The 27,923-nt window shown below is 37.9% G+C and overlaps 1 protein-coding gene across 1 annotated transcript in view; it reads right to left on the bottom strand.

Annotated features, from left to right (window-relative positions):
* caln2 (calneuron 2) overlaps positions 1 to 27,923 on the bottom strand; it is a gene marked incomplete at both ends in the record, with an annotated part of 45,475 nt that overhangs the window by 12,162 nt on the left and 5,390 nt on the right. The window contains 3 exons of the mRNA XM_079834432.1: positions 16,526 to 16,638; positions 22,353 to 22,496; positions 26,997 to 27,118. Coding sequence (XP_079690558.1) covers positions 16,526 to 16,638; positions 22,353 to 22,496; positions 26,997 to 27,118 — 379 coding nt within the window. The remainder of the gene's footprint in view (positions 1 to 16,525; positions 16,639 to 22,352; positions 22,497 to 26,996; positions 27,119 to 27,923) is intronic.

Raw genomic sequence — 27,923 nt, forward strand, 5'->3', positions numbered from 1 at the left:
CTAGTCTATAGTGTCACATGAATGATCCTTCAGAAATGATTTTAAAATGCTGATTTGATGATCAAGAAACAGTTCTTATAATTTCTGATTATTTTGGGGGTTTTTTCTGATATTTTGTAACTCGATAAATGTGTTTACTGTAACTTTTGATCAACATGTGTCCATGCTGAATAAAAGTATTATTTCCATTTTTTAACAATCTTATTGTGTTTCATAGGTATTCATATTTTTAATAATTTTATATCGTTACCGTTTAACTAAATATCAGAAGTGATATTTCTTGCCAGACTATACAGCATAGAAATTTAAATACTTTTTTAAAAATGCACTCTTTTACACCAAAAAATATACTGTCACATGATACATTCTTTTTCTTTCACATTCTGTTTGACATTATTGATGACATCAATAAAGGAGTGATCTTGAAGGAGGTCTACAGAGCGTGAGTAAATGCTAATGTTTGTGTGTGTGTGACTGCTGGCTGTAATCCACGCAGTCTGTTTGATTTGACAGGCATTTGAGAGGCCTCTGATTATTCCAGATTTACACTTACTGCGTTGCTTATTTTGCAGTGGCGGCAGTGAAAGCCTATATTGATACCCATCAATTCTGAAGTACCACCCAGTAGAGCAGGTGATTAAGGTTTCAATTACCTGAACGCTCTCATTTTCATGGCAGGTACATGATTAATGTGAGAATGAAAATACCTCTGTGAAATCATTTGGGAGAGCTCTCATAAAGAAAGACAGAACAAACAAATAAACAAACAAAACATAATAATAAACTAATTCAGAGAGTTAAGTATAAACACTGATCAGGCGTAACATTATAACCTAATATACTAATATTGTGTTGGTCCCCCTTTTGCTGCCAAAACAGCCCTGACCCTTTGAGGCATGGACTCCACTAGACCCCTGAAGGTGTGTTGTAGTATCTGGCACCAAGATGTTAGCAGCATATCCTTTAATTCCAGTAAGTTGCGAGTTGGGGCCTCCATGGATTGGACTTGTTTGTTCAGCACATCCCACAGATGCTCGATTGGATTGAGATCTGAGGAATTTGGAGGCCAAGTCAACACCTCAAACTCGTTGTTGTGCTCCTCAAACCATTCCAGAAACATTTTTGCTTTGGGGCAGGGCACATTATCCTGCAGAAAGAGGCCACAGCCACCAGGGAATACCGTTTATATGAAAGGGGGTACATGGTCTGCAACAATGCTTAGGTAGGTGGTACACGTCAAAGTAATATCCACATGGATGGCAGGACCCAAGCTTTCCCAGCAGAACATTGCCCAAAACATTGCATGGCCTCCACCGGCTTGCTTTCCTCCCATAGTGCATCCTGGTGCCATGTGTTCCCCAGGTAAGCACCCGGCCATCCACGTGATGTAAAAGAAAACGTGATTCATCAGACCAGGCCACTTTATTCCATTGATCCGTGGTCCAGTTGGTGCTTTCGGTGGTGGACAGGGGTCAGCATGGGTACCCTCACTGGTCTGTGACTATGCAGCCCCATACGCAACAAACTGCGATGCACTGTATATTCTGACACCTTTCTATCAGAACCAGCATTCATTTCTTGAGCAATTTGAGCTACAGTAGCTCGTCTGTTTGATCGGACCGCAAGGCCCAGCCTTCTCTCCCCACGTGCATCAGTGAGCCTTGGCCACCCATGACCCTGTCGCCGGTTCACCACTGTTCCTTCCTTGGACCACTTTTGATAGACACTGACCACTGCAGACCAGGAACACCCCACAAGAGCTGCAGTTTTGGAGATGCTCTGACCCAGTCGTCTAGCCATCACAATTTGGCCCTTGTCAAACTCGCTCAAATCCTTACGTTTGCCCATTTTTCCTGCTTCTAACACACCAACTTTGAGGACAAAATGTTCACTTGCTTCCTAATATATCCCACTAACAGGGGCCGTGATGAAGAGATAATCAGTGATATTCACTTCACCTGTCACAATGTTATGCCTGATCGCTGTATATCAAAATGTTGAAAATGTACACATCGATCATCTTGCACAGTTTGTATTCAATACATTCCTAAGATTTAAAATGCTGTCTCTGTGGGCAGCTCATTAGGTTTTGGAACCGAGAAATTGTGTCTTATTATTTCAAGCTCACTGTTTGCTATTGCCTTCCTTGCCAAAACCTAGACCTGGTGTTAAAAGTGTCTGGTTTGTGGCCAGCTCTCATGTCACACGTCTAAACAGATCTGCACGTTGGGGGAGATGGGCCATGGAGAAATCTGTCAGAGGCTGATATCTTTGGTTGACCCACTGAGCAAGGGACGAGGCTGTAAGTGTCGTGTTGAAGGTGTCCAGACACATTTGTCACAATGAAATAGGAGCTCGGCTATTTTTTCTTCCCATTCCTGTCTGCCTGCTCCCCTCTATAACTCACAGCCCTAATACTGATATGGAGAGATAAGCTACACTGATGTGAGGAGAGAAAGGTGAAGGACCATATCAGCCGACTACGGATGCAGCATAGAACAAGTGAAATGTGTACTAATTAGTACTGATTAATTTCCCAATGGTCAAATCAATATTTTCATAAACTTTTATTATATGGCTTTCATTGTATTAAAAATATGTCAAATTAATTACATGCAACACTGACTGATGAATCAAATTTAATACCAATAATAACATGCCCTTAATACTTATCAAATGTAAAAATATTAAGACAATACTGTCAGATGATTAAATTACAAACAATGAGTCTCATTCTCTAAGTATGCGTATGCACAAATTTGTGTGAAATCTGCGTACAAACATTCTCACGAACAAATTGTGATTCACCAAAAACTTTAGTATTAAAATTTATTCTAAATTTATGAAAAACCGATAACTGAAACCACATGTATGCAAATAAACACCTTCTCTGTTGTGCCTTATAATCATGTAAAGAAGATATATTTCATCTTAATTATATTATATTATAATATAATATATTATATTACTATATTACTGTATTAATTAGAAGATTAGATGTGCGTACTCCTCCCAAATTTATGTTTAAATAAGTTCACTTCATAAGTTTGTGTGCCCATATAATCTTAGCATAAATGGTAAACAGTTTTGGCTTGCCTTCCGCTATGAAGGGGCTGGCAGAGGATATTCTACCCGAGCTCCAATTTGCTTCCCAAAATTGCAAAATAAAATTTGGACAGCAAGCAGAATATACCGGATTGAAATACTCATAGCTATTTGAGTGATATTGGCACATGTAATTGGCTCAGGAGTCTGAAATACTGAAATACCCCCCATCACATCATGTTTGTGAGAAAGTAAAATTGGAAGGAATACTGCTAATGCTTGTGGTAGCCATAACGGGGCACTAAAGTAGCAGTATCTAGCAGTATCTAATCCCACAATGCGATTTGAACAGGACAGCCCACTGTATGTAACGTGAAGCTCACTCTGAATTCGAACGGGATATGTGGCATAGAATCGAATAGGGTAAATTTGGGTTGATCTGAGTTGTGAGGTGATAACTATGAGTGTAAGTAGCTTAAAGGGAGGCAAGGGTTAGATGGGCTTGTTTGAGGCTAATCAAAAATAGCCCGAAAGTAGCCCATTGATCAAAATTCAAATTTCAAGACCGCAGACTTGGCAAACCTGTTGATGAGGACGAGAATCACAGTTGGGGCGGTCTGCGACCAAGGTAGACTGCCGGCAGGGATGAGTGGTGAACGAGAAAGCAGTGGTCGCAGATAAAGGTTAAGGCTGTGAGGAGTTGAAGGTGAGATGTCCTTGTCCGTGTGATGATTTGCTTCAGTTTGGGAAAGGACGAGTTGGTGTCGTTGGAGGAAAAAAACTCAATTTCCTGAGAGTCGGACATGAGACCAGATTGGGGTGGGCCAAATGCCGAAAGAACTGATGCCGGGAAGAAGTATGAGGCTGCTTTTATATCCTGGTATTAATTAGAAAATTAGATGGGCGTTCTCCTCCTGAAATCACGTTTAATAACTTCACTTCTGCTTGTACTTCAGCACTAATTGCTTATATGGAGGGATTTATTCTCATTTCCCCCCATTTCTCAATCTGGAATATATGTATGATAAAATATGTTAATTTTCTAAAATAACTAACTGTATTAAACTAACATGTTAAAATGACAGGTCTATTTTTTTATCTGCTGCTTTTATCTTGTCTTTTTTTTCAATAGCTAAATCCAAGTAAGCTGATCCTTAATCGAGACAATATGATTCAGAATATCTCAAACAATCTGCCAATCGATACTATATCACTCCGTCAAGACATCAGGGGGGACCGTCTGTGGTGTCTTATCAGAGACTCCAAAATCGTATAACTGCGTGGCAAAAAAAGCACAGAAAAATCGTTTGAGGAACTGCAGTGATATGCCTCTACTATAACTTGATGTATACCCTTGAACTACAAGTACATATGTGAACACACACATATAGCCTAACTGTCTTCTGTAAAATCATTTCCAAGGCACCAACAGCCTGTAATTCAGCTGCCAGTTCTGCAACTGTCTCTTTGGGAAGTGTGAACTGAACAGATGGCATTTGGGCGTAAATGGTGCGTTTGGGAGCAGAGTGATTGTAACAGAGGGTCTGGGGTTCATCAGCCATCCATTACTTCACATGAACTCATTTTCATTCAGCTCAACAAACCTTGGACCAATATTACCTCTACTTCCTCTATTTGTGGCTGTAGTAGATTAACTACTTGTACCATGACCTGGTTAAATATTGGTTTAAATTTCACTGCTCAGAATCTACTGTGATCATAGCACACACACACACACACATCTAGATTTTCATGTATGCATATAGTACTCACCATTCATTGCACTATAAGCCAAATGCACTCGCACAGACAAAACCGACAAAGGTGACGAGCCGATTACGAGGTTTGAGACATAACTAATGCAGCATCTCTGTTACAGTCTTCACATGTGACATTTGACATGGTTAGGGCCCATCTGTTCGTGGGCCTGATTGTTATCGCATCATGTTAATGACTGCCAGTGTGAACGAAGCAATGCATCTGTCCTACTTTCATCCCCTTTCCATTAGCTGAAGTGTCCTAGAGGATAAAAGGCAATCAACAGGATAATTGCTGAGCAGCAGCCATGAGAGAATTACAAGCAGAAAACAGGTGCCATAAGCCAATGTACATTCACATTTCTCAAAGAGTTGAGTCTTAACATACAGCCATGTGCAGTGATAAAATAATCAGAAATTTGTGATATCCGGCGACACAAAGCAACCATGGGCGTGTCCAGCAATGCAATAAAGTTGACTGCCAATTGGAGTAAAGACATGGGAGCACATGTGTGAGTTGCTGTTGTCGAGTGAAGGCAAGATGGAGAAGATAACATTGCCATAAGCGATTTCTGCCCACATGCAGCGATATAATAGAAAAATTATGCTTGGAAAACCTTGTCAGAAATTGTCTGCATTCTGAGTGATCCGTGCATTGACAGTCATTCATCTTGTTCATGAAATGATATATTATGCCCTGCTGCAATTTATATTCAAATGCTTTCCCCTCCAGAATATTCATTTTTAGCGACAAAAGGCAGATTTCTTGTTGAATTTACCAGCAATGCATTTCTTTTGTAATCAGATTTTGAAAAGCTATGACCAGTTGTGCAGCCCATCAATCAGATTCGTCTATTCGTCTATATCTTTAGTATAAAAACGGCCACTAAAATAGGAGCTATGCCATCACTATAGCAAACTGTAGCCACTAAAACAATACTGTGTCTGTGTGTGTTTATATAAAAATATATAGCTTATACAGGTGCTGGTCATATAATTAGAATACCATCAAAAAGTTGATTTATTTCACTAATTCCGTTCAAAAAGTGAAACTTGTATATTATATTCATTCATTACACACAGACTGACATATTTCAAATGTTTATTTCTTTTAATTTTGATGATTATAATTGACAACAAAGGAAAATCCCAAATTAAGTATCTCAGAAAATTAGAATATTACTTAATAAGAATGTTTGTAACAAAGCAGATAGAGCAACCATTGACTACCATAGTAGGAAAAAAATTCTATGGTAGTCTGGTGGATGCTCTATCTGCTTGGTTACAAACATTCTTCAAAATATCTTATTTTGTGTTCAGCAGAACAAAGAAACTCATACAGGTTTGGAACAACTTGAGGGTGAGTAAATGATGACAGAATTTTCATTTTTGGGTGAACTATCCTTTTAAGACCAATACAAAGAAAGGATTTTTAGAAATCTTGGCCAACTGAAAAGTATGAACATGAAAAGTCTGAGCATGTACAGCACTCAATACTTAGTTGGGGCTCCTTTTGCCTGAATTACCGCAGCAATGTGGCGTGGCATGGAGTCGATCAGTCTGTGCCACTGCTCGGGTGTTATGAGAGCCCAGGTTGCTCTGATAGTGGCCTTCAGCTCTTCTGCATTGTTGGGTCTGGCATATCGCATCTTCCTCTTCACAATACCCCATAGATTTGCTATGGGGTTAAGGTCAGGCGAGTTTGCTGGCCAATTAAGAACAGGGATACCATGGTCCTTAAACCAGGTACTGGTTGCTTTGGCACTGTGTGCAGGTGCCAAGTCCTGTTGGAAAATGAAATCTGCATCTCCATAAAGTTGGTCAGCAGCAGGAAGCATGAAGTGCTCTAGAACTTCCTGGTATACGGTTGCGTTGACCTTGGACCTCAGAAAACACAGTGGACCAACACCAGCAGATGACATGGCACCCCAAACCATCACTGACTGTGGAAACTTTACACTCCTCTCTTCCTCCAGACTCTGGGACCCTGATTTCCAAAGGAAATGCAAAATTTACTTTAATCAGAGAACATAACTTTGGACCACTCAGCAGCAGTCCAGTCCTTTTTGTCTTTAGCCCAGACGAGACGCTTCTGACGCTGTCTGTTGTTCAAGAGTGGCTTGACACAAGGAATGTGACAGCTAAAACACATGTCTTGGATACGTCTGTGCGTAGTGTTTCTTGAAGCACTGACTCCAGCTGCAGTCCACTCTTTGTGAATCTCCCCCACATTTTTGAATGGGTGTTGTTTCACAATCCTTTCCAGGGTGCGGTTATCCCTATTGCTTGTACACTTTTTTCTACCCCATCTTTTTCTTCCCTTCGCCTCTCTATTAATGTGCTTGGACACAGAGCTCTGTGAACAACCAGCCTCTTTTGCAATGACCTTTTCTGTCTTGCCCTCCTTGTGCAAGGTGTCAATGGTCGTCTTTTGGATAACTGTCAAGTCAGCAGTCTTCCCCATGATTGTGTAGCCTACAGAACTAGACTGAGAGACCATTTAAAGGCCTTTGCAGGTGTTTTGAGTTCATTAGCTGATTAGAGTGTGGCACCAGGTGTCTTCAATATTGAACCTTTTCACAATATTCTAATTTTCTGAGATACTGAATTTGGGATTTTCCTTAGTTGTCAGTTATAATCATCAAAATTAAAAGAAATAAACATTTAAAATATATTAGTCTGTTTGTAATGAATGAATGTAATATACAAGTTTCACTTTTTGAATGGAATTAGTGAAATAAATCAACTTTTTGATGATATTCTAATTATATGACCAGCTCCAGTAATATATACACTCACCAGCCACTTTATTAGGTACATTTTCAAGTACCGGGTTGGTACTAGAAAATACCTAGTACCCTTTTGCCTTTAGAACTGCCTTAATTATTCTTTTGAGTACAGTGAACTCATTGTCATATTCAAAAAAACAGTTTGAGTGGATTTCAGCTTTGTGACAAGTCACATTTTCCTGCTGGAAGTAGCCATCAGAAGATAGGTACACTGTGGTCATAAAGGGATGGACATGGTCAGCAACAATACTCAGGTTGACTGGCGCTTAATCAATGCTCTATTGGTACTAAGGAGCCCAAAGTGTGCCAAGAAAATATCCCCACACTATTACACCACCACCAGCAGCCTGAACTGTTGTTACAAGGACGGATGGATCCATGCTTTCATGTTGTTTATGCCAAACTGTGATCCTACCCTCTGAATGTTGCAGCAGAAATCAAGACTCAACAGACCAAACAAGATTTTGGTGATTCTGTGTGAATTGTAGCCGCGGATTCCTGTTTTTAGCTGACTGGAGTGGCCCCCGGTGTGATCTTCTGCTGCCGTAGTTACAAAGTTGTGTGTTCAGAGATGCTCTTCTGCAGTCCTCGGTTGTAACGAATGGTTATTTGAGTTACTGTTGCCTTTCTATCAGCTTGAATCCGTCTGGCCATTCTCCTCTGAAGTCTGGCATCAACAAGGCATTTTCGCCCACAAAACTGCCGCTCACTGGATATTTTCTCTTTTACAGACCATTCTCTGTAAACCCTAGAGATGGTTGTACATGAAAATCCCATATCACTTTTAAACAGCGCATTCATGCCATGTTGTAATTACCGCATATACAAGATTTCAACTTGTCAAAAGCATTAACGTCCTCATACAGCTCATAATTAAAACTTGTAAGCTGACCGATGTACCCCCTGACCACTGCAGATTCAGTTGATAGTGTTGCCATAGAAACGCATAATTCCCAGGCCGAGGACATAAAGCTCAGAGTAGAACGTCACGTGTTGTCATCTTGAAATTACGGTAATTACGACATGGCGTGAACGCAGCAAAAATCACTTAAATCACCTTTCTTCCCTATTCTGATGCTCAGTTTGAACTTCAGCAGATTGTCTTGACCATTTCTACATGCAAATTAATTGAGTTGCTGCCATGTGATTGGTTGATTAGATTTTTGCGCTAATGAGCAATTGAACGAGTTTAGTTAAAGTGGCTGGTGAGTAAGTCACTGAACATAGCTATAAGACACCACTCTTTGGGAGGATAAATGTAGGTTAGTGGTACCCATTTCCTGTTTTTTTTTTAAGAGGTATATATACACAACAGACTTACCTCTGTTCTATCAGTTTCCCAGCATCCCTCCACCACCCCATCTCCTCACTCCTAACTATTCCTATCCCAACCTGGGATGGGAGGAGTTCTCTGGGTTTGGGCCAAATTCCAAGCTCGGATCTCTCCCCTCAGACAGCACGTCAAATACGCATCACCTTTACTCTATTTAATTATATGTAAGTGTAAACTCGTGAATATAACTGTTTTTACTATTTTTTTAATCAATAAATGCAGCTTTTGTTTCTTCAAAAACATTGTACACTCGTCAGCATATACGGCATTGAAAAGTCAATATTTGTGCATCCATCCAGTTTGTTATGCTGCTCTAAATGCGTCCATGGAGGGTTTTAGTTTATCAGACAGCTATGGCTCTCAAGCATTAATGCCGCTGGCTATACAAGCAGACAATAGTAGAGAGATGCTGGTGTCATTCATCTGGCCTGGACATGGAGGAGGACAGTGCCGGGCTGATTCATGGCTTAATTGAGTTGTCAGCTGTGGCGAGTTGGAAAAAAAAGACACACTCCCTAATGCTGTGGTGACTGTTGGGGATACTCCCGAAAGCTCCAATAATTTTGGCTCACTGCATTTTTCATATTTCTCTTAGTTTCTCTCTCACTCTGTCCCTTTCCTTTCTGTCACTGTTTATACACCCACTCCTTCAACTTTCTGTCATCTTATCTGTCTAAATAATGTTAATCTTGATTTCAGAACAGGACAGAGACAGGAGTTTTGTCCATTGCTCATATACAGAGCTGATTCTACAGCTGATTCTAAACAAACCAATTAATCCACGAGGACACCATGCTTTCAGGACATTATATAGCCCAATCCACTTAAATTTGTATTTTTTTTATATTATCCACTTAAAAAAGTCTGGAGAAAAGATGAATAATAATTAGCCTTAATTGATTTTTAATTAAATTAGCCTTAGAAGTTCCATGATTTTTTGGCATTTCCATACAACATAAAGTCAGTTTTACATTTCCATAGATACACTATAGCCCTATTCGCACAGGATTAGTATTATCTGGGGACCTCTGGTGATTTGTAATAATTGCAGAGAATGTCTGTGATCTTAATCCCGTGCGAATCGGCCATGTCTGTAATTTGTAAAGTTAAAATTACCCCGCAAATAACCATATATTACCATATACCATATTTCGCCGAACACCGAGGTCCTGTGATAATATTAGTCCTATGTGCGAACTGGCATCTCTGTGATTTGGCCGGGATTAGGCAGATCGTATATAATTTTTGCAAGGTTTTTGTGTCCTGTGCGTATTTTTATCTTTATCTTTCACAAAGAATGGCACTACGCTGCATATAATGCGCACGGCCGCTCGGATTATACTTTCACTTTAGAATGAGCAATTTGGGAGTAAATTGCTTGAATGGTGTGTTTAATATTATTCTTTATGAAAAACACAAAGACAGAACAGTACAATGACAAACTCGCTTAAATGGGCGCTTTTACATTAAGCTTTGAAACTGAATCTCCCGCCGTATATTGTTATTATATTGCTCAGTTAAGTTTTTAATTGTAGCGTCTGTTCTCTAACTGAACTAAATTATTTTTATTATTATAAAACAAAATGATATCGATACGACTGTTTATAATTTCATACAGCTATAGCCTATTTATAACGAAAAAAACATTTACATCATATCCGGGAGATAGTCAGTAAATTCGAGTAAAATCACAGGCTTGCTTATCCCGTGCGAATGCGCCACGCAAAATTCAGATGTGGGAGAGTACTTTCTAAATCACACAAGGTCCCCAGATAATACTAATCCCGTGAGAATAGGGCTTATGTTGCACCCCTCCAAATCATTGAATTCAGGTGTTCCAATCACTTCCATGGCCACAGGTGTATAAAATCAAGCACCTAGGTATTCAGACGCTTCTACAAACATTTGTGAAAGAATGGGTCGCTCTCAGGAGCTCAGTGAATTCAAGCATGGTACCATGATAGGTTGCCACCTGTGCAATAAGTCCATTCATGAAATTAACTTGCTACTAAATATTCCACAGTCAACTGTTAGTGGTATTATAACAAAGTGGAAGCAATTGGGTACAACAGCAACTCAGCCACGAACTGGTAGGCCACATAAAATCACAGAACGGGGTCAGCGCATGCTGAGGCACACAGTGCGCAGAAGTCACCAACTTTCTGCAGAGTAAATAGCTACATACCTCCAAATGTACCTCTGAAGTTTGTGTGGACTTCAGATTAGCTCAAGAACAGTGTGTAGAGACTTTATGGAATGGGTTTCCATGGCCGAGCATATGTTTGTTGCAAAGATGTAAAGTTTGGTTGTGTAAAAAATGTGGTGTGGGGTTGTTTTTCAAGGGTTGGGCTTGGCCTCTTAGTTCCAGTGAAAGGAACTCTTACCAAGACATTTTGGACAATTTCATGCTCCCAACTTTGTGGAAACAGTTTGGGGATGGCCCCTTCCTGTTCCAACATGACTGCGCACCAGTGCACAAAGCAAGGTCCATGAAGACATGGATGAGCGAGTTTGGTGTGGAGGAACTTGACTGTCCTGACCTCAACCCAATAGAACACCTTTGGGATGAATTAGAGCGGAGACTACGAGCCAGGCCTTCTCATCCCCATTCGTCTCATCTCATCCTGACCTCACAAATGCGCTTCTAGAAGAATAGTAAAAAATTCCCATAAACATACTAAACCTTGTGGAACAGCTTCCCAGAAGATTTGAAGCTGTTATAGCTGCAAAGGGCTCCAACTCCATATTAAACCCTACGGATTAAAAATGGGATGTCATTAAAATTCATGTGCATGTAAAGGCAGGCATCCCAAAACTTTTGGCAATATAATGTATTTTTTATATTCTGTTTAGATAAAAAAAAAATTATCAGATATTACTGAACTGAAATGTCAAAACTGAATTATACAAGATACAATTGGAAATCATATGTGATTGTAAATGTAATTTGTGTGACACCTACTCATTCAGTTCAGTTAAAAAGCACAAATGAACATGTTAAACAATGCTAAAACCACCAAAGCAAATAAGGAAATGAATACATTAATTTAAATATTGTAATCATTTTTCACAATATTACTGTTTTTACTGTATTTTGGTCAAATAAATGCAGCCTTGATGTGCATAAGAAATTTCTTTCAAAAACATTAAAATAATAGGCCTCATATTATCTATTCTCAAACGTTTGAATGGTATAAAAAAGACGTGTTAAAATTCTATAGCATCATATAATATATATATTAGAAATGTGCTTGTAATGTAATGCAATACAACTACATAATTTAAAGCAGTGGTTGTTGATTTAGGCGCCAACCACTGACTCTGTTTTAAAATAATAGTAAAACAATAGACAAATATACATGCAAATTATACATCAGAGACGGCTAGAATCTGTTACTGGTTAAAGCTGACTGTGTTTGTCTCAAATCATTTCCACTGTCAAAATTGGGCTGCTGGCAGCAACTCTACATACACTTCCCAGGTTTATACTCCTCAGGGTGGGGAAAACAAGCTTGTTTATGCCAGTGTGTTCCTAATAATCCATGATTGCCTGTAGCACTTGGCTCTGACGTACCCATTGACAATCTTGTTTAGAACATTTTTAAACGCCCCCACTAATAAGTGTTCAGTCTTTCATGTTACACAAAGGCCTCAAGGTTCTTGGGATAAAAAATGTCCTAGTCAGCATGCAAATTCAAACTGAGATGACACCCTGATGAGCACATGCACAATTTATTTTTGCTGACAGATAAGAGCTAACTTTCCTCTGAATGGTGTATGACTTCACATCTACAGCTCAGATTTAAAAATCAAAAGCTTTTGGTGGGATAGGTCTGGCTCTAAGGCATTGTGTGTGACACTTTACATAGAGACCATCGCTACCATACATCAATGTCAAAGACATGGTGTTTTAATATTTATTCGAGCAGGTTATGATGCAAATAGCTTACAGATAATCTCACAGATAATACCTGCAAAGATGCACTTGACCTTGAAATCATAAGATAAGAGTAGAACTGTTGTACTGTATTGTAAATTTATATTGAGAAGTCCTCATTTAATTCCTTAATTTATTCTATATTGTATTGAAATTATTCAGTTAGTAATACTTTTTTGTTATTATTAATACAATTAGTGGACATGATTATTAATTTTGTAGTGATTTTTAATACATATTTTTTGGTAATTGTAATGGGTAGCTGTAGTAAAGTGCGTGATGACGAAGGACATGTGAGTCTAATGAATAAAACCAAAAATGTACGTTCACTTGAAAAACGGAATAGAACAACAACTTCAACAAATGACTATCAAACTGAACAGAACTAAACATAATCCTGACAGAAATGAAATGTTTTGATATACTGCTGTTCAAAAGTTTGGGGACAGTAACTTTTTTTTTTTTAATTTTGTAAGAAGCAATGGTGGGAAGAGTACTGAAAAAGCATACTCAAGTAAAAGTACTGTTACTTGTCAAAAGTAGGAGTAAAAAGTAGCCCTTTTAAAAGTACTCAAGAGTAGTGAGTATTATGAATGTTATTCCAACTTATACTCTGCAAATTAAAAATGTAGCTTACTCTTTTATGGATGATTCTCAGTAAGAACAAAAAAAAAACCATGAGATCACCAACAGTATTTCAATATTTCTCCAAGTTTTATTTTTTGACTGTTAGCACTAAAAATACAGCCATGTAATATTTGAGAAAGCAACCAATAATCTGGTAACATTTATGACAACCATTCTGTTGAGGTTTTCTTGCGGTTAATTAAGAAATGTTGCAAAGCGTTGTACATTAATAATTTTACATAAAAAAAAGCAGAGTTCTTTCTTTTCAAGACGCATCCATTGTACTGCTTTAATTTCAATGGATGTTTTCTCTGAGAATACACTTCAGAAATCAGAATCCGGTAACTCACAATTTTTCACCACTGATTTGCTTGCAATTAAAAAATAAACCTGATTTAAATTTAAATTGGATGTTTCATGAAAGTTATTTGCTATATACATGGACTCAAATTTTAAATCGCCATGTGAGAACACATTACATTAAAATATGCACTTCAATAAGCTGACAGAAAGCAGGTTAATGCGTTTACATGCTGAGCGAAATCGATGTAAGGGACAAAAATCTAGCAGTGACGATCGGTTAAAGGGTTAGTTCACCCAAAAATGAAAATTCTGTCATTAATTACTTACCCTCATGTCGTTCGACACCCGTAAGACCTCCGTTCATCTTCAGAACACAAATGAAGATATTTTAGTTGAAATCCGATGGCTCAGAAAGGCCTCCGTTGGCACAATGCACTTTACACTCTCAAGACCCATAAAAGGTACTAAAGACGTCGTCACAAAGTCCATCTCCTTTTCATACAATAATTTTATGAAGCGACGATAATAGTTTTTGTGCTCAAAAAAACTTAAATAACGACTTGTATAGTGTTGACCGATTTCAAAACACTGCATCATAAAGCTTCGAAGCGTTATGAATCAGTGAGACGAATCATGATTCGGATCGCGTGTCAAACCGCTGAAATCACGTGACTTTGGCGATCCAAACCGCAGAATCTTATGGGTGTCGAACGACATGAGGGTAAGTAATTAATGACAGAATTTTCATTTTTGGGTGAACTAACCCTTTAATGCCTAATGCACTTCGAAGCCTGGCAAACAATCAAGCTAAATAAAGTTTTTCCAGGAGATGGCACCGCGAGCTCGTGCAGCGCTAACAGAATACGCACCATTTGTGCGTATTTCATAAACCCCCTTTCATAAAGCGTGCGTGCCTCTCACTCTAGACTGATCGCTATCATGTTTTTTTATTATTAACAAGACAAAATATTACACGAAAATTACATTATACAAGACAATACATCATAAATGTAACAAACACTAGCGGGGAGGGCTTAATCTAGATCTACATAAAGGCATTGAAAAGTTTACACATTTTCAAAACTGCTTTTTGCTTCATAGAAAATTGGATTGATTCAATATAATATGCTCCATTTCTTTCTTGAATGATATTTAACAGGGTTTTTTACAGGAAAATTTACATTTGTGAACATGGAATTTTGCCATTAAAAGAATAAAATGTATTATATAGACCTGAGTGCGCTTGTCTCTATAGTTCTCAAAAAGACCAAATAATAAATGTTTCCAAAAAACACAAACTGGTCATCAATGTTCTTCGTGATAAAATCACAAACATTTTGGCAAAACTGTCTTACATGTGGGCAGTGGGTCGCTATCATGGTTGATTTGATGGGAGTCACACGCGTGACGCATGAAGTCACAGGACGATTATTCGTCTTAGCCAATCATGTTGACAGGAAAAAAATAAACATAATTTAATGACGGCAGGTTTAGGGAAAATAGAGCAGTAAAAATACTGAAACATCAGTTAAAATGTACTCAAATAAAAGTAAAAGTACACTGTTTTTAAACTACTTAATAAAGTAATTCCTGAGAAAAACTACTCAATTACAGTAACGAGAGTATTTGTAATTCGTTACATTACACCACTGGTAAGAAGTCACTTACTGTATGTACACCAAGGCTGACTTTTTATTAGATAAAAATAAATAAATACTGTAACTGTTTTCTTTTTGTATATATTTTAAAGTGTAATTTATTTCTGTGATGGCAAAGCCGAATTTTCAGCATCATTACTGCAGTCTTTAGGGTCACATGATCCTTCAGAAATCCTGCTAATGTGTTGATTTATTGATCAAGAAACATTTCTTATTATTATAAATGTTTTCATCATTCATTGGTGAATAGAAAGTTTAAAAGAACAGACTTTATTTGACATTTTTTGTAACAATGCAAAAGACTTGTGAAATGATCTCAATAACAGTCGCTCTGTCAAAACACAATATTCCCCAGGAGGTTTTGTCAGCGTGCCATTATTAGACTTGTATTGGCCTCATAATAACATCAGAGAGGGAGAGGGTGTTTGGTATGCTGGTGTGATGATCTTACATGGATTATGAGTCACTGTATCCCACTAAAGGTGTGTTGAGATGAGCATTTAAATCACCTTCAAGACAACCAGTGTCTGTGACCTTGTGTTACTCACTCCTACACACACTGCTCTGCTTCCTCTGTGAGGGAAAGATGCTACACATAAACATGCAAATATAAACTCAGACACTGCTCCTTCAAGACAGGAAGTCGGCTATATAGTCAGCTAGGTCTAAATTCTTACTTAATAAAGCAAAGATGAAGACCTAAAGAGAGAGAAAATGAAAAAAAAAAAAGATGCCCAAATGCCTGTGATGACTAATTCAGATCTATACTTCCCTTTTAAGCAGCAAATCTTTCAATTAATATGCCTTCCTCGACGCTCACAGAAATCTCTTGGAAGTGGAACTGGGATTTCTTCACTATATGAACGAATGTTCACTTTGAAATGGACAGATCTGCCTGCTCGCTTTGAAGCCCACAATCTGGGAAGAATCACATTCACCAGTCGCCACGGGATGGAGGAAGCAGTTGGAGAGGGCAGAGTGTGACCCGTAATCTTATCCATATGCTCAGAATACAAATGCACACCCAAACAATGAAGTAGAGAACACTGAAATATAGAAATAAATGTTTTCCATACCTGCCAGAATATGCTGTCTATAGTGCTGCCTAAGAAGCCCTCTCTGGTTTCAGAAGAAACGAGTTTAGGTCCCAATATTGTCATAAATTCATCAAAGTCCACCTGTCCATCACCTGCATCAAGAAAAGAACATTCAGATTAGAATTAGAGAGAAATTTAAAAAGAGCCTCATAAAAATAAGGGATCTTACATATCGGTCCCATGGTGCTTATCAGTTGAAATGAGATTTATCATATTCGCCCATATTGAATAAATATATTCAGATACAGGATATTCAATTGTGCATTCTCATTTCCTTTATTTTTACAACTGGATTACTTTTTTCTGTCATCTAACGCTCACTTTAAAACACTAAGAATTTAATAACACTTTTTTATATGTCATCTTTATCAGATATTAGGATGAATATCCATTTTTCATACTGTACAATATATTGCTGTGATGCCTAAATTCACTTTAGCATTTAAAATGACTGAATTTAGTTTTTTGCATTATTGGTTTGTCTGTATATAGATACATTGCTAGAGCAGCTAAAGCAGTTTTTAATGGAACACAAACAGTAACATTATGTCCTAACTAGATGCAACACTATAAAGCAAAAAGTTATAAAATATCTCACATCCATGTAAATCTGAGTTTTCGCCCTACCCAGCAGCAAAATCAAATCATTTTCTAGTCTTCATGTCACATTTGCACAGCAAAATTGTGAACTCGCTGGTAACTTTTTTACATTGCGGCTGGTGATGACAAAGTTAAATAGAGTATAACAGAACAGAATAGTAATTTTAATTGTAATTTAATAGGATCTATCCTGCTATGAGATTGATTTATTATGTGGTTTTTATTGGTGTGGCTCAGCTATAAGAAACCATGAAATCAGGGTCTTTGAACTAAGTTATAGGCTACAGATCTGATATATTCAAGTTCGCTTGATCAACAATTATATTTTTCTCCCATTGGTTTCTTGTGCAGTTTAATTGTTTAATAATTTAATTTAATAAGTGCCAAACCTAAACGCTAGTGTGTGTGAGAGTGTGTGAGTAAGAGAGTGTGTGAATGGTGTGTGAAACCCTATATTATGGGGACAAAATATCTTGAAAATCTTTTGGTCCCCATGAGGAAAATAAATCACACTATTTATTTTTTGGAATTGTAAAAATGCAGAAAGTTTAGTGAGAGGGGTAGGTTTAGTGTAAGGGGATGGAATATACAGTTTGTACAGTATAAAACACATACCCCCGGTTTCACAGACAATGCTTAAGCTAATCCTAGACTAAAATGCATGTTTGAGCTGTTTTAACTGAAAGAATCTTGCACTGACAAATCTTAAAATATGTCAGTGGCATTGTTTTGTCTCAAGATGCACACCAGTAATGTTTTTTTCTTGGGCACGTTTATAAAAGTTACTTAAATGTCCTAATTGAACTAAGGCCTAATCCTGGCTTAGTCTAAGCCCTGTCTGTGAAACCGGGCCATTATGTCTGTGTAAAGTCCCCATAAAACATGAAAACACAACATTGCTTGGTCTTGTTGAAGTGAGTTTTGTTTGATAAAGTTGAAACCCCATTGTCAGGCTGTTTTTAGTCATCCCAGTCTCATCATCTGAGGCTGAAAGAAGTTTCAGTGATCTTAGGAGACTGAAAACATGGCTCAGAACAACAATGGCACAAGTGAGACTCAACAATATTGCCGTGTGCCATGTCCACCAGGACAAATTGGACAATATTGATGTGAAACAAATATGCCAACAGTTCATTTTTGTTAATGACAGGCACATGTTGGCTTATTCAAATAGCAAGGAACAAGACAGTAGACACATTGACTATTGCATTGTACTAGGAAAGGAGTAAAGTTAAGTTTCTTTTAAACGGCCTCTTTATCTTTATTAGTCACCTGTAACATTACAAAATTAATTAATTAACATATTGTTATGGTCACTAAAAACCTTAATACATTATGCTATTAATTTCCTGAATCCTCAGCTTCCGGGGCTGTCCCCACCAATTTCAAAATCAAACCTACGCCCTTGCCTTTAATACTTTTAATGAATACTCTTTTCATTAATAATTTAATCTCCTAAGGTGCCTGCTCTTGACCTTACATTTGCCCAGAAAACATCTATGGCAGGTGAGCAAATGTGAGCATACATAACAGCTATCAAACTTCTTCTCTTAATCCTTCCTGAAAGAAATGAAAGAAAATGACTGGTCTGAGATATACAAAAGGAATTAAATACCAGCTGAGAGCGAGTGGAACTTGAAGTGATAAGTCAGAGAGAGCTGTTATCATGCTAGTGTTCCCACTTGCTTCAAAACCTTGTCTCTGCATTTCATATATGCATTCTGTACAGCACTAAATAAGAACATATTTTCAATTAAGTGTCAAAAAGATTTAATGTGCCCAACTAGTCATATAACTGTGCTTTAAAGTTGACACAGCAAAGCTACATCTTGATGTGGGTCTGGCTTGTCAGGCAAATGGTTGCCACCTGTCCCATGAAATACGGAATCGTCCCATAGTTAAAATTATATTAAATCAATGCGGGATGCTTTTTTGTCCCGTATTTTACATAGGCCCGCACATAGTTGAAAAAACACATAAGGATTTTGAGGTGTGGAGAACACTAGCAAATATAAAGAAACCAATTTCACAATAAGAGAAGCTCATTTGTGCATGATTGCGGCTTTGTTTACTTGGCGACGAAGTCTCGAGAACACTTCGGTCTAGTTTTGCTCTTGGGTTTGTGACAGAGCCCTGACACAGCTATATTGTCATGTTTTGTATGAGCACATGGCTTGTCGTGTTTCTTTATGCTATGGAGACAGAGCGCCATGCATCATAATCTGAAGACCATGCCCACCGTGGGGGAAAACAATCAAACGCTCTTCATTGACTTTGCATTGCGTGAGGCTGCCTCCCTGTCATTTCGGACTTATAACAAAAAACAGAACAATGTATAAAAGCTGATATGTGACAAAGTGTATAGCAAACAAGCTAAACAAAACCCAGAACCAAAAACCCAGAAGTTTTTATAAGCTGTTGACCCAAAAAACGAGCGTTTAAGGACAAAAAAGTGGATTCAGGCCATTGTGACAGAGTGCGACGCGTTTTATTACACTGAAAACTACGCCGTCTGGAGGGGAACGTGATCAGCGACAGTAAATATAATATATAAAACTGACATTTGGATATTTGACTTAACAGTGACAAAATGTTTAATGCAAACATAGGCATAATTGAGGCATACTGAGTGTCAGGATTCCAAAATATACCCATTCTTCCTGCTGAAACTTCACTTCTTATTGCCTGTGTCCACTTTTATCTCCTTAAACGCTAGTTTTATTTGGTCGACAGCTTATAAAAACTTATTTCTGTAAGTGTTGGTCCTGTGTTGGTTCGTTGTCATTGATTCCCATCCTTTCTTCATGTTTCCTGGTTCCTTGTGTGTGGTATGTTCTGGTTTTCCCCCCCGTGGGTAGTTTTTGTTTGTTTGTTTTGTTTATGTTTTTGTGATAACTTATAGCAGCATGCGGTGACAGACACAGCCGTGCTTCATAATATATTAACGTAATATTCCATACATAATCAGAGCTTGGCAGACAGAATTATTTATTATTATTATTATTTAGACAGATTCATTAATAGATTATAGCCTAAATAAAGTTATTATTAATTTACCATTTAGCTATGATATATTAATCATTCATAAATAATCCTGTCATATACAGTTTATGGCATTTAGATTTAAAAAAATATATTTAGATAAAAATGGTACAAATACTTACATAATAATGTAGTCATAATTTATAATGTAGTCATAATTTAAGATATAATAATAATAATTTCCGAGTTGTCAAAAAAGTGATTACTGGTTCAGAATGACTGCTTAAAGGTATAGTTCACCTAAAAATGAAAATTCTGTACTAATTTACTCACCCTCAAGTTGTTCCAAACCTGTATAAATGTCTTTGTTCTGTTTAACACATAGGGTTGTAAGACTGTAAGATGCCGGGACGTTTGGGCTAAGGAATGACTACTCCCAAGAAAACAAAGGATGTTTCAGGAAATTAACATTTGAACTCTCTCTTGTGAAAGTGGCATCCCCACCCGAGGCTCAGTATAATTGCAGTAATAGTTGCTCTTTTTTAACAGAGTCCATAAAAAAGGCACATGTCCATCGAATAACGTGCTTCATGCGGCTCTGGGGCGTTAATAAAGGCCTTCTGAAGCGAATCGATGCGTTTGTGTTAGAAAAATATCCATATTTAAAACTTTATCAAGTAAAGTTCCAGCCGATCGCCTTCTGTGGAAAAGTGTTGAAAGTTGAAAGTGAAACTCAAGATGCGTACGTGACGTCATGACGAGCCTACCTGGTCGCGTTAGTCTTTCGATCGACAGAGAACCTTTCAACACTTTTTACATAAATTGAACACGGAAGGCGGTCGGCCGAAACTTTACTTTATAAAGTTTTACATATGGATATTTTTCTTACACAAACGCATCGATTCGCTTCAGATGGCCTTTATTAACACCCCGGAGCCGCGTGGAACACGTTATTTGACAGACAGATGCATTTTTTTATGGACTTCAAAAACAGAGCAACTATTACTGCAATTATAATGCATGGATTAGCCTGGAATTTTGTAATATAATCATATTTATTCATCTGAAAGAAGAATGTCATATACACCTAGGATGACTTGAGGGTGAGTAAATCATGGGCTAATTTTAATTTTTGGGTGAACTAACCCTTTAAACCATTATACAAATGACCAAATAACCAATCAGCATTCTAACTTAATTTCGAGGTCATGATAAAATGAAGTCAGATAAAAGTTAAATGGAATTAAATTACTTGGCCCTGCTGAAAAGACATGCAGAAACCTTCACTCGTTTATCGGAAGCCTTACATTGTGAAGAATGTGGGAAATTGAACAGTTCTAGGGCACCATTGACTTCCATATATATTTTTTTTCCTATGGAAGTCAATGCTGCTCTAAAGCAGCCTGGTTATAGACCTCTTTCAAAATATCTTCCTTTATGTTCAGCAGAACAAATAACTTTATACAGGTTTGGAACTTGAGGGTGAGTAAATTATGACAGAATTAAAAATTGGGGTGAACTATCCCTTTAAGGCACACCAAATTAGAAACAAATAAAATAATCAAATGTAAAATGATATCAAATGTTTTCTGTTGCGAGTTCACTAACTTGATCTCATGTTTTCTCATGGTTTATTGTTGAGCTTATTGTTGTCCTGACTGTGGGTTGTGTATGGGTGTCCCTTATTTTGCCACAATGAAGATGGCAACCCTATATGACAGCGATCTTAAAATAATAAAATTCATATAATGGGGTGTAAAAGATCTTCCCAGACCACTTCATAGTGTGAGTTTCATCAAACGCCCTACTTGCACAAAAATGTGCAGATCAAGAACAGCAACAACCTCCCGTGCTGATTGATGAGCTAAATCAATGCATGTTCTCTAACCATTCAGTCAACTGGTCTGACCTTGAGGGACCCCTGAAGCTGGACACAAACACAAGCACACACACAGTAAGATGAAGGTTTCTTAGAATTCATCTCACAGAATTCATCTATTTACAACCCCCTGTGCTGGATAAATTCTTCAATTCTATGATCGCTTCAGCATGAACTGTTCAGGAGGTCATATATCTCTCCAGTGCAAGGATTGGAAGGGGTCTTTGACAGACTGTTAAGCTGTTTTTACAGATGATCAGAGGCAGACGCTCCTTTCTTTGTGTGAATGGTGCTAGCTCAGAATGAACCAGAGAATAAGAGAGATGTAGAAAGAGAGTGACTCACCGTCCATATCCAGTCTCTGCATGATAATAGCCAGCTCCACCTCACTGGGCATGTACCCCAGAGAGCGCATGGCCATACCCAGCTCCTGCTTCGAGATGAATCCATTCCCATCCCTGTCTAGAACTCGGAATGCCTCTCGAATCTCTGCAGAGAGAAATAGAGAAACGAGACCTAACTGAAATGTATTAAAAATATGCAAAACAGTAAACACAAATAACTCAATTGACGTTCATAATTCAAGTGAATCAATTAAATGTGTGCGTGTCATCAGTGAGCATTGGACTGTGTGTGTTATATAATGCATGCTTTTTCTCAGCAGTAACACAGTCCTATCACACAAACAGCAGACATACTAAATGCAGCTCATTCTGTTTTCAAAGGCGCATATTTAGTGTGCTGTGACTGAATGTTTATCCACCGTTTCAAAGGGCATCAGTGCTGGTTTTTCAGTTCGGCTCGGGATAAGTAACCCACACCAAGTCGCAAATGGCAACAACAAAAATAACACGCGTATCTCAGATCATTTCTGATGAGTATTACACTTTTTTTCTGCCATCATAAAGACCCATCTTGGTGTTATTCTGGGATAAAGAGGCAGAGGTGCTGTGTACCTTGTAATATGCTGATACTGAGCACTTCCTGCATTTCACCCTGAATGTTTTTTCACTGCTTTAGATAAAATATCCTTAAGTCTTTGCTATGTTTCATCGGTTTCATTTGAAAACGTGAATTTGTTCATGCATGCATATTACGTGTTCGCGAGGTGTTTCTTGACAAAATGACATCGCCAACTACTGGCCTGGCATGCATAATTCAGCCTTTTTAGTCATTTTCGCAGATCCGTGTGAACGGGGATCATTTTGACAACGCCAGTTCACCAAATCGGACTGAATCGCTCTAAACGGTCCACGTCTCGAGTCAGCGCTGATCCGCAAGTTATTAAAGTTTCTCACTTTCTGACATGAGTGACAGTCCCTCCGACTAGAAATAAACTAATATCCTGAAGTATATGTTACTAGTAACTCCAACAGTTCACTGAACTGAGACATGTTGTGCTGAGAGAATTGATGAGAACTCACGAGCAGCTGATACTGAGCATGCGCGTTTACTACTGAACGTACAGCGGTTCTCGAGTTAAAAGTTCTCGAATCCGAACGAACGTTTCTTTCGGACACGTTCAATACTGAGAACTTATGATCCGATGATCCTATGAGCTGAGCATGCGTGTACTACCAAACGTACAGCGGTTTTCGGATCACCAGTACAGAATCAAGAACCGTTTCTTTTTGAGCTGAGAATGGGTGTCATTTGTTCAGAGGAACGAAATGCAGGTTTCAAGTGTATACAATTAATAATGTTTGAAACATGTTCATCACATAATTGCTGTCTTATCACTGTATTATTTTAAAGTTTGGAAACACAATGAATGGATTGTAAAACGGTCAAACTAAACATTTATTTGTTTGATCAATAATGCATGATATCTTCAGGAACATCTTATTTAATTTCTAAATAAGTTGATATAAATCTTAAAATGTATTCATCAAAACAGTATAGTTTTAATAAAGACTACATATTCAGCTTGCAGCAGTTCTCAGCTTAGCACACTTATACGCTGATACAGCGGTTCTCGAGTCAGGAACGGGTTGCACCGGTTCTCGGATCACCAGTACAGAATCGAGAATCGTTTCTTACGGACATGTTCAATACTGAGAGCCGATGAGCTGAGAGACTGAGCAAAGTGAGCATGCGTGACAGCAACGTCTGAACTGAACTGTTTCTCTCGGACAACTGATGCTGTGCTGATAATATGAGGACGAGTGAACCGAGGATTTATGTAAGTTTATGTTATGTCAATGTAAATTTATTTAATCTGTGTAAACATCCGCGTTTGCACGACAGTGGCTGTATTGAGTGCTTTTGCAAAACGTAAATGTAAGAACTTATCCAAGATGAAGATGACGATAAGTATTATTGTTATACTAAGTTATGATAACAAATTACTTTATATGAATGTGTTTTAATGTATTTTCATCAGCCGGGATGATAGAAATGACGTCATTATGCGAGGACGTAAAAGAACCGGTGATCTGTTTTTTTTAACCGGTTCAGTGAAATGAACTGTTCGAATGAACAGGTTTGCGGAAAAAGAATGTGACAGTGAGGACATTTTCCCACCGGTTAATCGACGTGTGACAACACCGGTAATACCGGTATCACCGACTCGGCTTTTAAATCACTAATTCTATCTAACCGAAAATAACATGCACAGACTGCTCAGGCATTCATAAATAATGCAGCGGAGCAAAGCGAGTGGTTTCAATGAATTCCTATGAAAGTTAATCTTCCATTTGCATGAACTGAAAACGCGCCTGTGCGCACACACCGTGAATGACAGTTCGTCTGTAAATGCGCGCTCTGTGAGGCCATGAATGAATGACAGTTTGTCCGTAAATTTTAGTTTCAGTTGAATTACCGCCAATTCGGGGGCAGGTTGCTTGAATTGTGGGTTCATTAGCCTATTATTCTTAATGAAAAACTGTTTCTTAATGAACAACAAAACAAATGACAAATAGGCGCTTTTTTTTAGCATACGTTTCGCTTTGAAACCAAATCTTCCGCGATCATCTCAGTCAGCTCACTCTCTTGATGAATGAGATCTGACTCCTGCTGGGTTTGTGCCGAGACTCACGGTCGGATCATGCTTTATTAGCAGACACGTTCAATTTATATTTGAATGGTCTGTTCTCTAACTGAACTAAATTATTTTATTACTATGAAAAAAAAAATCGAAACAACGGTGGGGGCGGTGCCACGGTGGGCAAGTTCTGTAACAGGTGTTGAGTCTGAACACCGGTAAACACCGGCAACAGCGACTATCGTAGAAAGCCTATATCATAGAGATATAAATTCCTTTTTAATTGATTAAATTGCTTAATTAAGGGTTGCACAAGCTAGTGTCATGGCAGAGATCAAGGTAAATCTTTTCATTACATTTTAAATGATTATTAAACAGCAAGCAGAAGCTATGCAAAAGCAGCAGCCCTTCTGGTGCACTCAGTGTCCGAATTCACTCACTTGTTTTCATTCACTCCTTCAAGTGGACTATATTAGTGGAGTAGGGAATAATGAATGAGGGTATAGGGGGCGATTTCGAACACAGCAACAGTGAAACTGAACAGAACAAAATAATTCAGGAATTTAGTCGGATTCAAGGGGAATCAGAATACCAAATCCTGACAGGACAAGAGGAGGAGCTGGGGGATGGAGGAGGGTAAATGAGCAGAACGTGAGAACGTGATAGCTGCTGATAGTACTGAAGAGCTTATATATGTATGCTGTGATAGACATCATATTCCATTAGGTAGGCGTGATCAACTGACAGACCGCTGATGCGAGCTTGACTAACGTGACCTGCCGGAACTGACACTACGTCTGATTTTCTGCATTACTTGCGACTTAGTACCAGATTTAGACAAATGTTCAAAGGTTCTAGATTTCATTCAATATGAGTTAACTGATAAGTTGATCTAGGCAGTGGCTCATTATTTAACATGTTCCTCTTTGTCTCCCTTCAGAGTTTTTCTTTTTGCAAATGCAGACCTCATCTGAACTACCACTTACACTCCCTCATCTCATGAATATACAAAATGTGAAACCTCCCATTGTGGACATCCCTCAATTCCTGGTCTGTCCATACAATCATTTTCAAAAGAGTCTTTAATTCCATCTGAGAGTTTCACAGCTCAAAAATCACTTTAAATCAACCACTGTATTGTCAACACCCTCAAACCCACCAGTCAGACCATCGATTTTCTTCTTGTGTGCCCTAAGGCAGTGCCTTAACACATGACCGGCAAGACAGATGAGGACGTGAAACTTACAGTTGCATTGGACTATAGTGGGGAATAAACTGTAATGGGTTTGTAATGTTTATCAGAAGAAATTATTCATTTGGTTATAGCTTTATTAAGTAGCACCGAATGACCACATTAAAAACAGCGAGGAAGTAGTTTATCAGAAAAAGTTTATTAAAAAAAAATTCATGATGTAGGCCTATTTACCCTCTTGATGTTTCAGAATCAAGATGCAGTTATTATTCTGTGGAATACGTATTTTTATTCCTATAAAACAGCAGTTAATAATGTCGAGAGGTAGTCAAACAATAAACAATAAGAAGCTATAAGAATAAGAAACAATAAGAAAACAATATATTCCGAGTTTTCTAAAGCCATGCTCCAGGATTGTGTGTGGAAAAAAGCAAAGTTCTAATCTTCTTTAAGTTATACTCTTCTAACTCTCTGCTGAAACTGAAATCTCATTTATGTGCACATTCAGATTCAAAAATGTACCAGATGCCTCGTGCCAAGATATGACATCACTGATGCCAAAATGGTATTTGGTTCTTCCATATGTCATAGCCAAAATATGCAGAATGGTCTTTACAAAACAACCAACACTTAGGTGTTTTACACAAAACTATTGACAAGATTTTCCTTGTGTGTTTAAAGGGTTAATAAAATAATAACAGCATATTGGAATTAAGCGGGAAAAAGTTCAGAATTGAGCATTCAGAATTGAGACAAATAGCAGCCAGCCAAATAAAACACACACACACACACACACACACTCACACACACTCACCACCAAGCTCTTCTGTGGAGATGTTGGCAAGCTGTTCTTCACTGGTTTCAGAGAGAGAGGTGCTCAGGAAGTTGTCTGTGTAGAGCAGCCCTGCTCTCACATGGTGAAAAGGCATCTTCACCCTTCAAAGGAACAACAAACAACTGAGATGAATCGATGAACACGCAACCACTGTGCGCCTGCAGCCTCACCAAAAGTGAGTAATGATCTTATGTCTGTTGCTGAAAGAAAGTGACTAGACCTAGAATGAATGATGGCGCGCAGGCGAACAGGTTCCTTAGTGTATAATACACAGTGGTGTGAAGGGAGCATACATTTACAACTGTGAGTATGTTCAATCAAGTTAATTTTTAAGGCTAACATTCAAATACAGAAATGCCCATGTGTACACACACAGTGTACACACACTTTATATTAGCATTTATGTCAGCTTGTGGAAAAGCTACTTCTGATGAACTTTGATTCATTCAATTTCTATTTACCACCTGTGTTTTTTTATAGTGGTTGTCAGTGTATTATAAAAGTATGGATAACAGATCTAGGTAACAGATTTTAGCGATTTAGTATATTGCACTTATATTTCAGTTAATGAAATACATTTTTAACTGTACATTTATGAACAGTCTGTAAAATGTAAAAGTGATGCTACCTTATGGTAAATATATAGCAAAATTCTGATGTAAAGCTGCCTTTTTTAATTTTTTAAGTATCACAGATTTACTATTTTGAATGTTTTTAAAAGAAGTCTCCTATGTTCATCAAACCTGCATTTATTTATTAAATATTATGTATTAATAATATTTATTAAATATTATTTATTATTATTTATATTATGTATTAAATACAGTAATAAAAACTGTAATATTGTTAAAAATTATTACAATTTAAAATAATGGTTTTCGATTAATATACTTGATTTATTTCTGT

The sequence above is a fragment of the Gobio gobio genome (genome assembly GCF_949357685.1).
Source record: "Gobio gobio genome assembly, chromosome: 14".
Lineage (NCBI taxonomy): Eukaryota > Metazoa > Chordata > Actinopteri > Cypriniformes > Gobionidae > Gobio > Gobio gobio.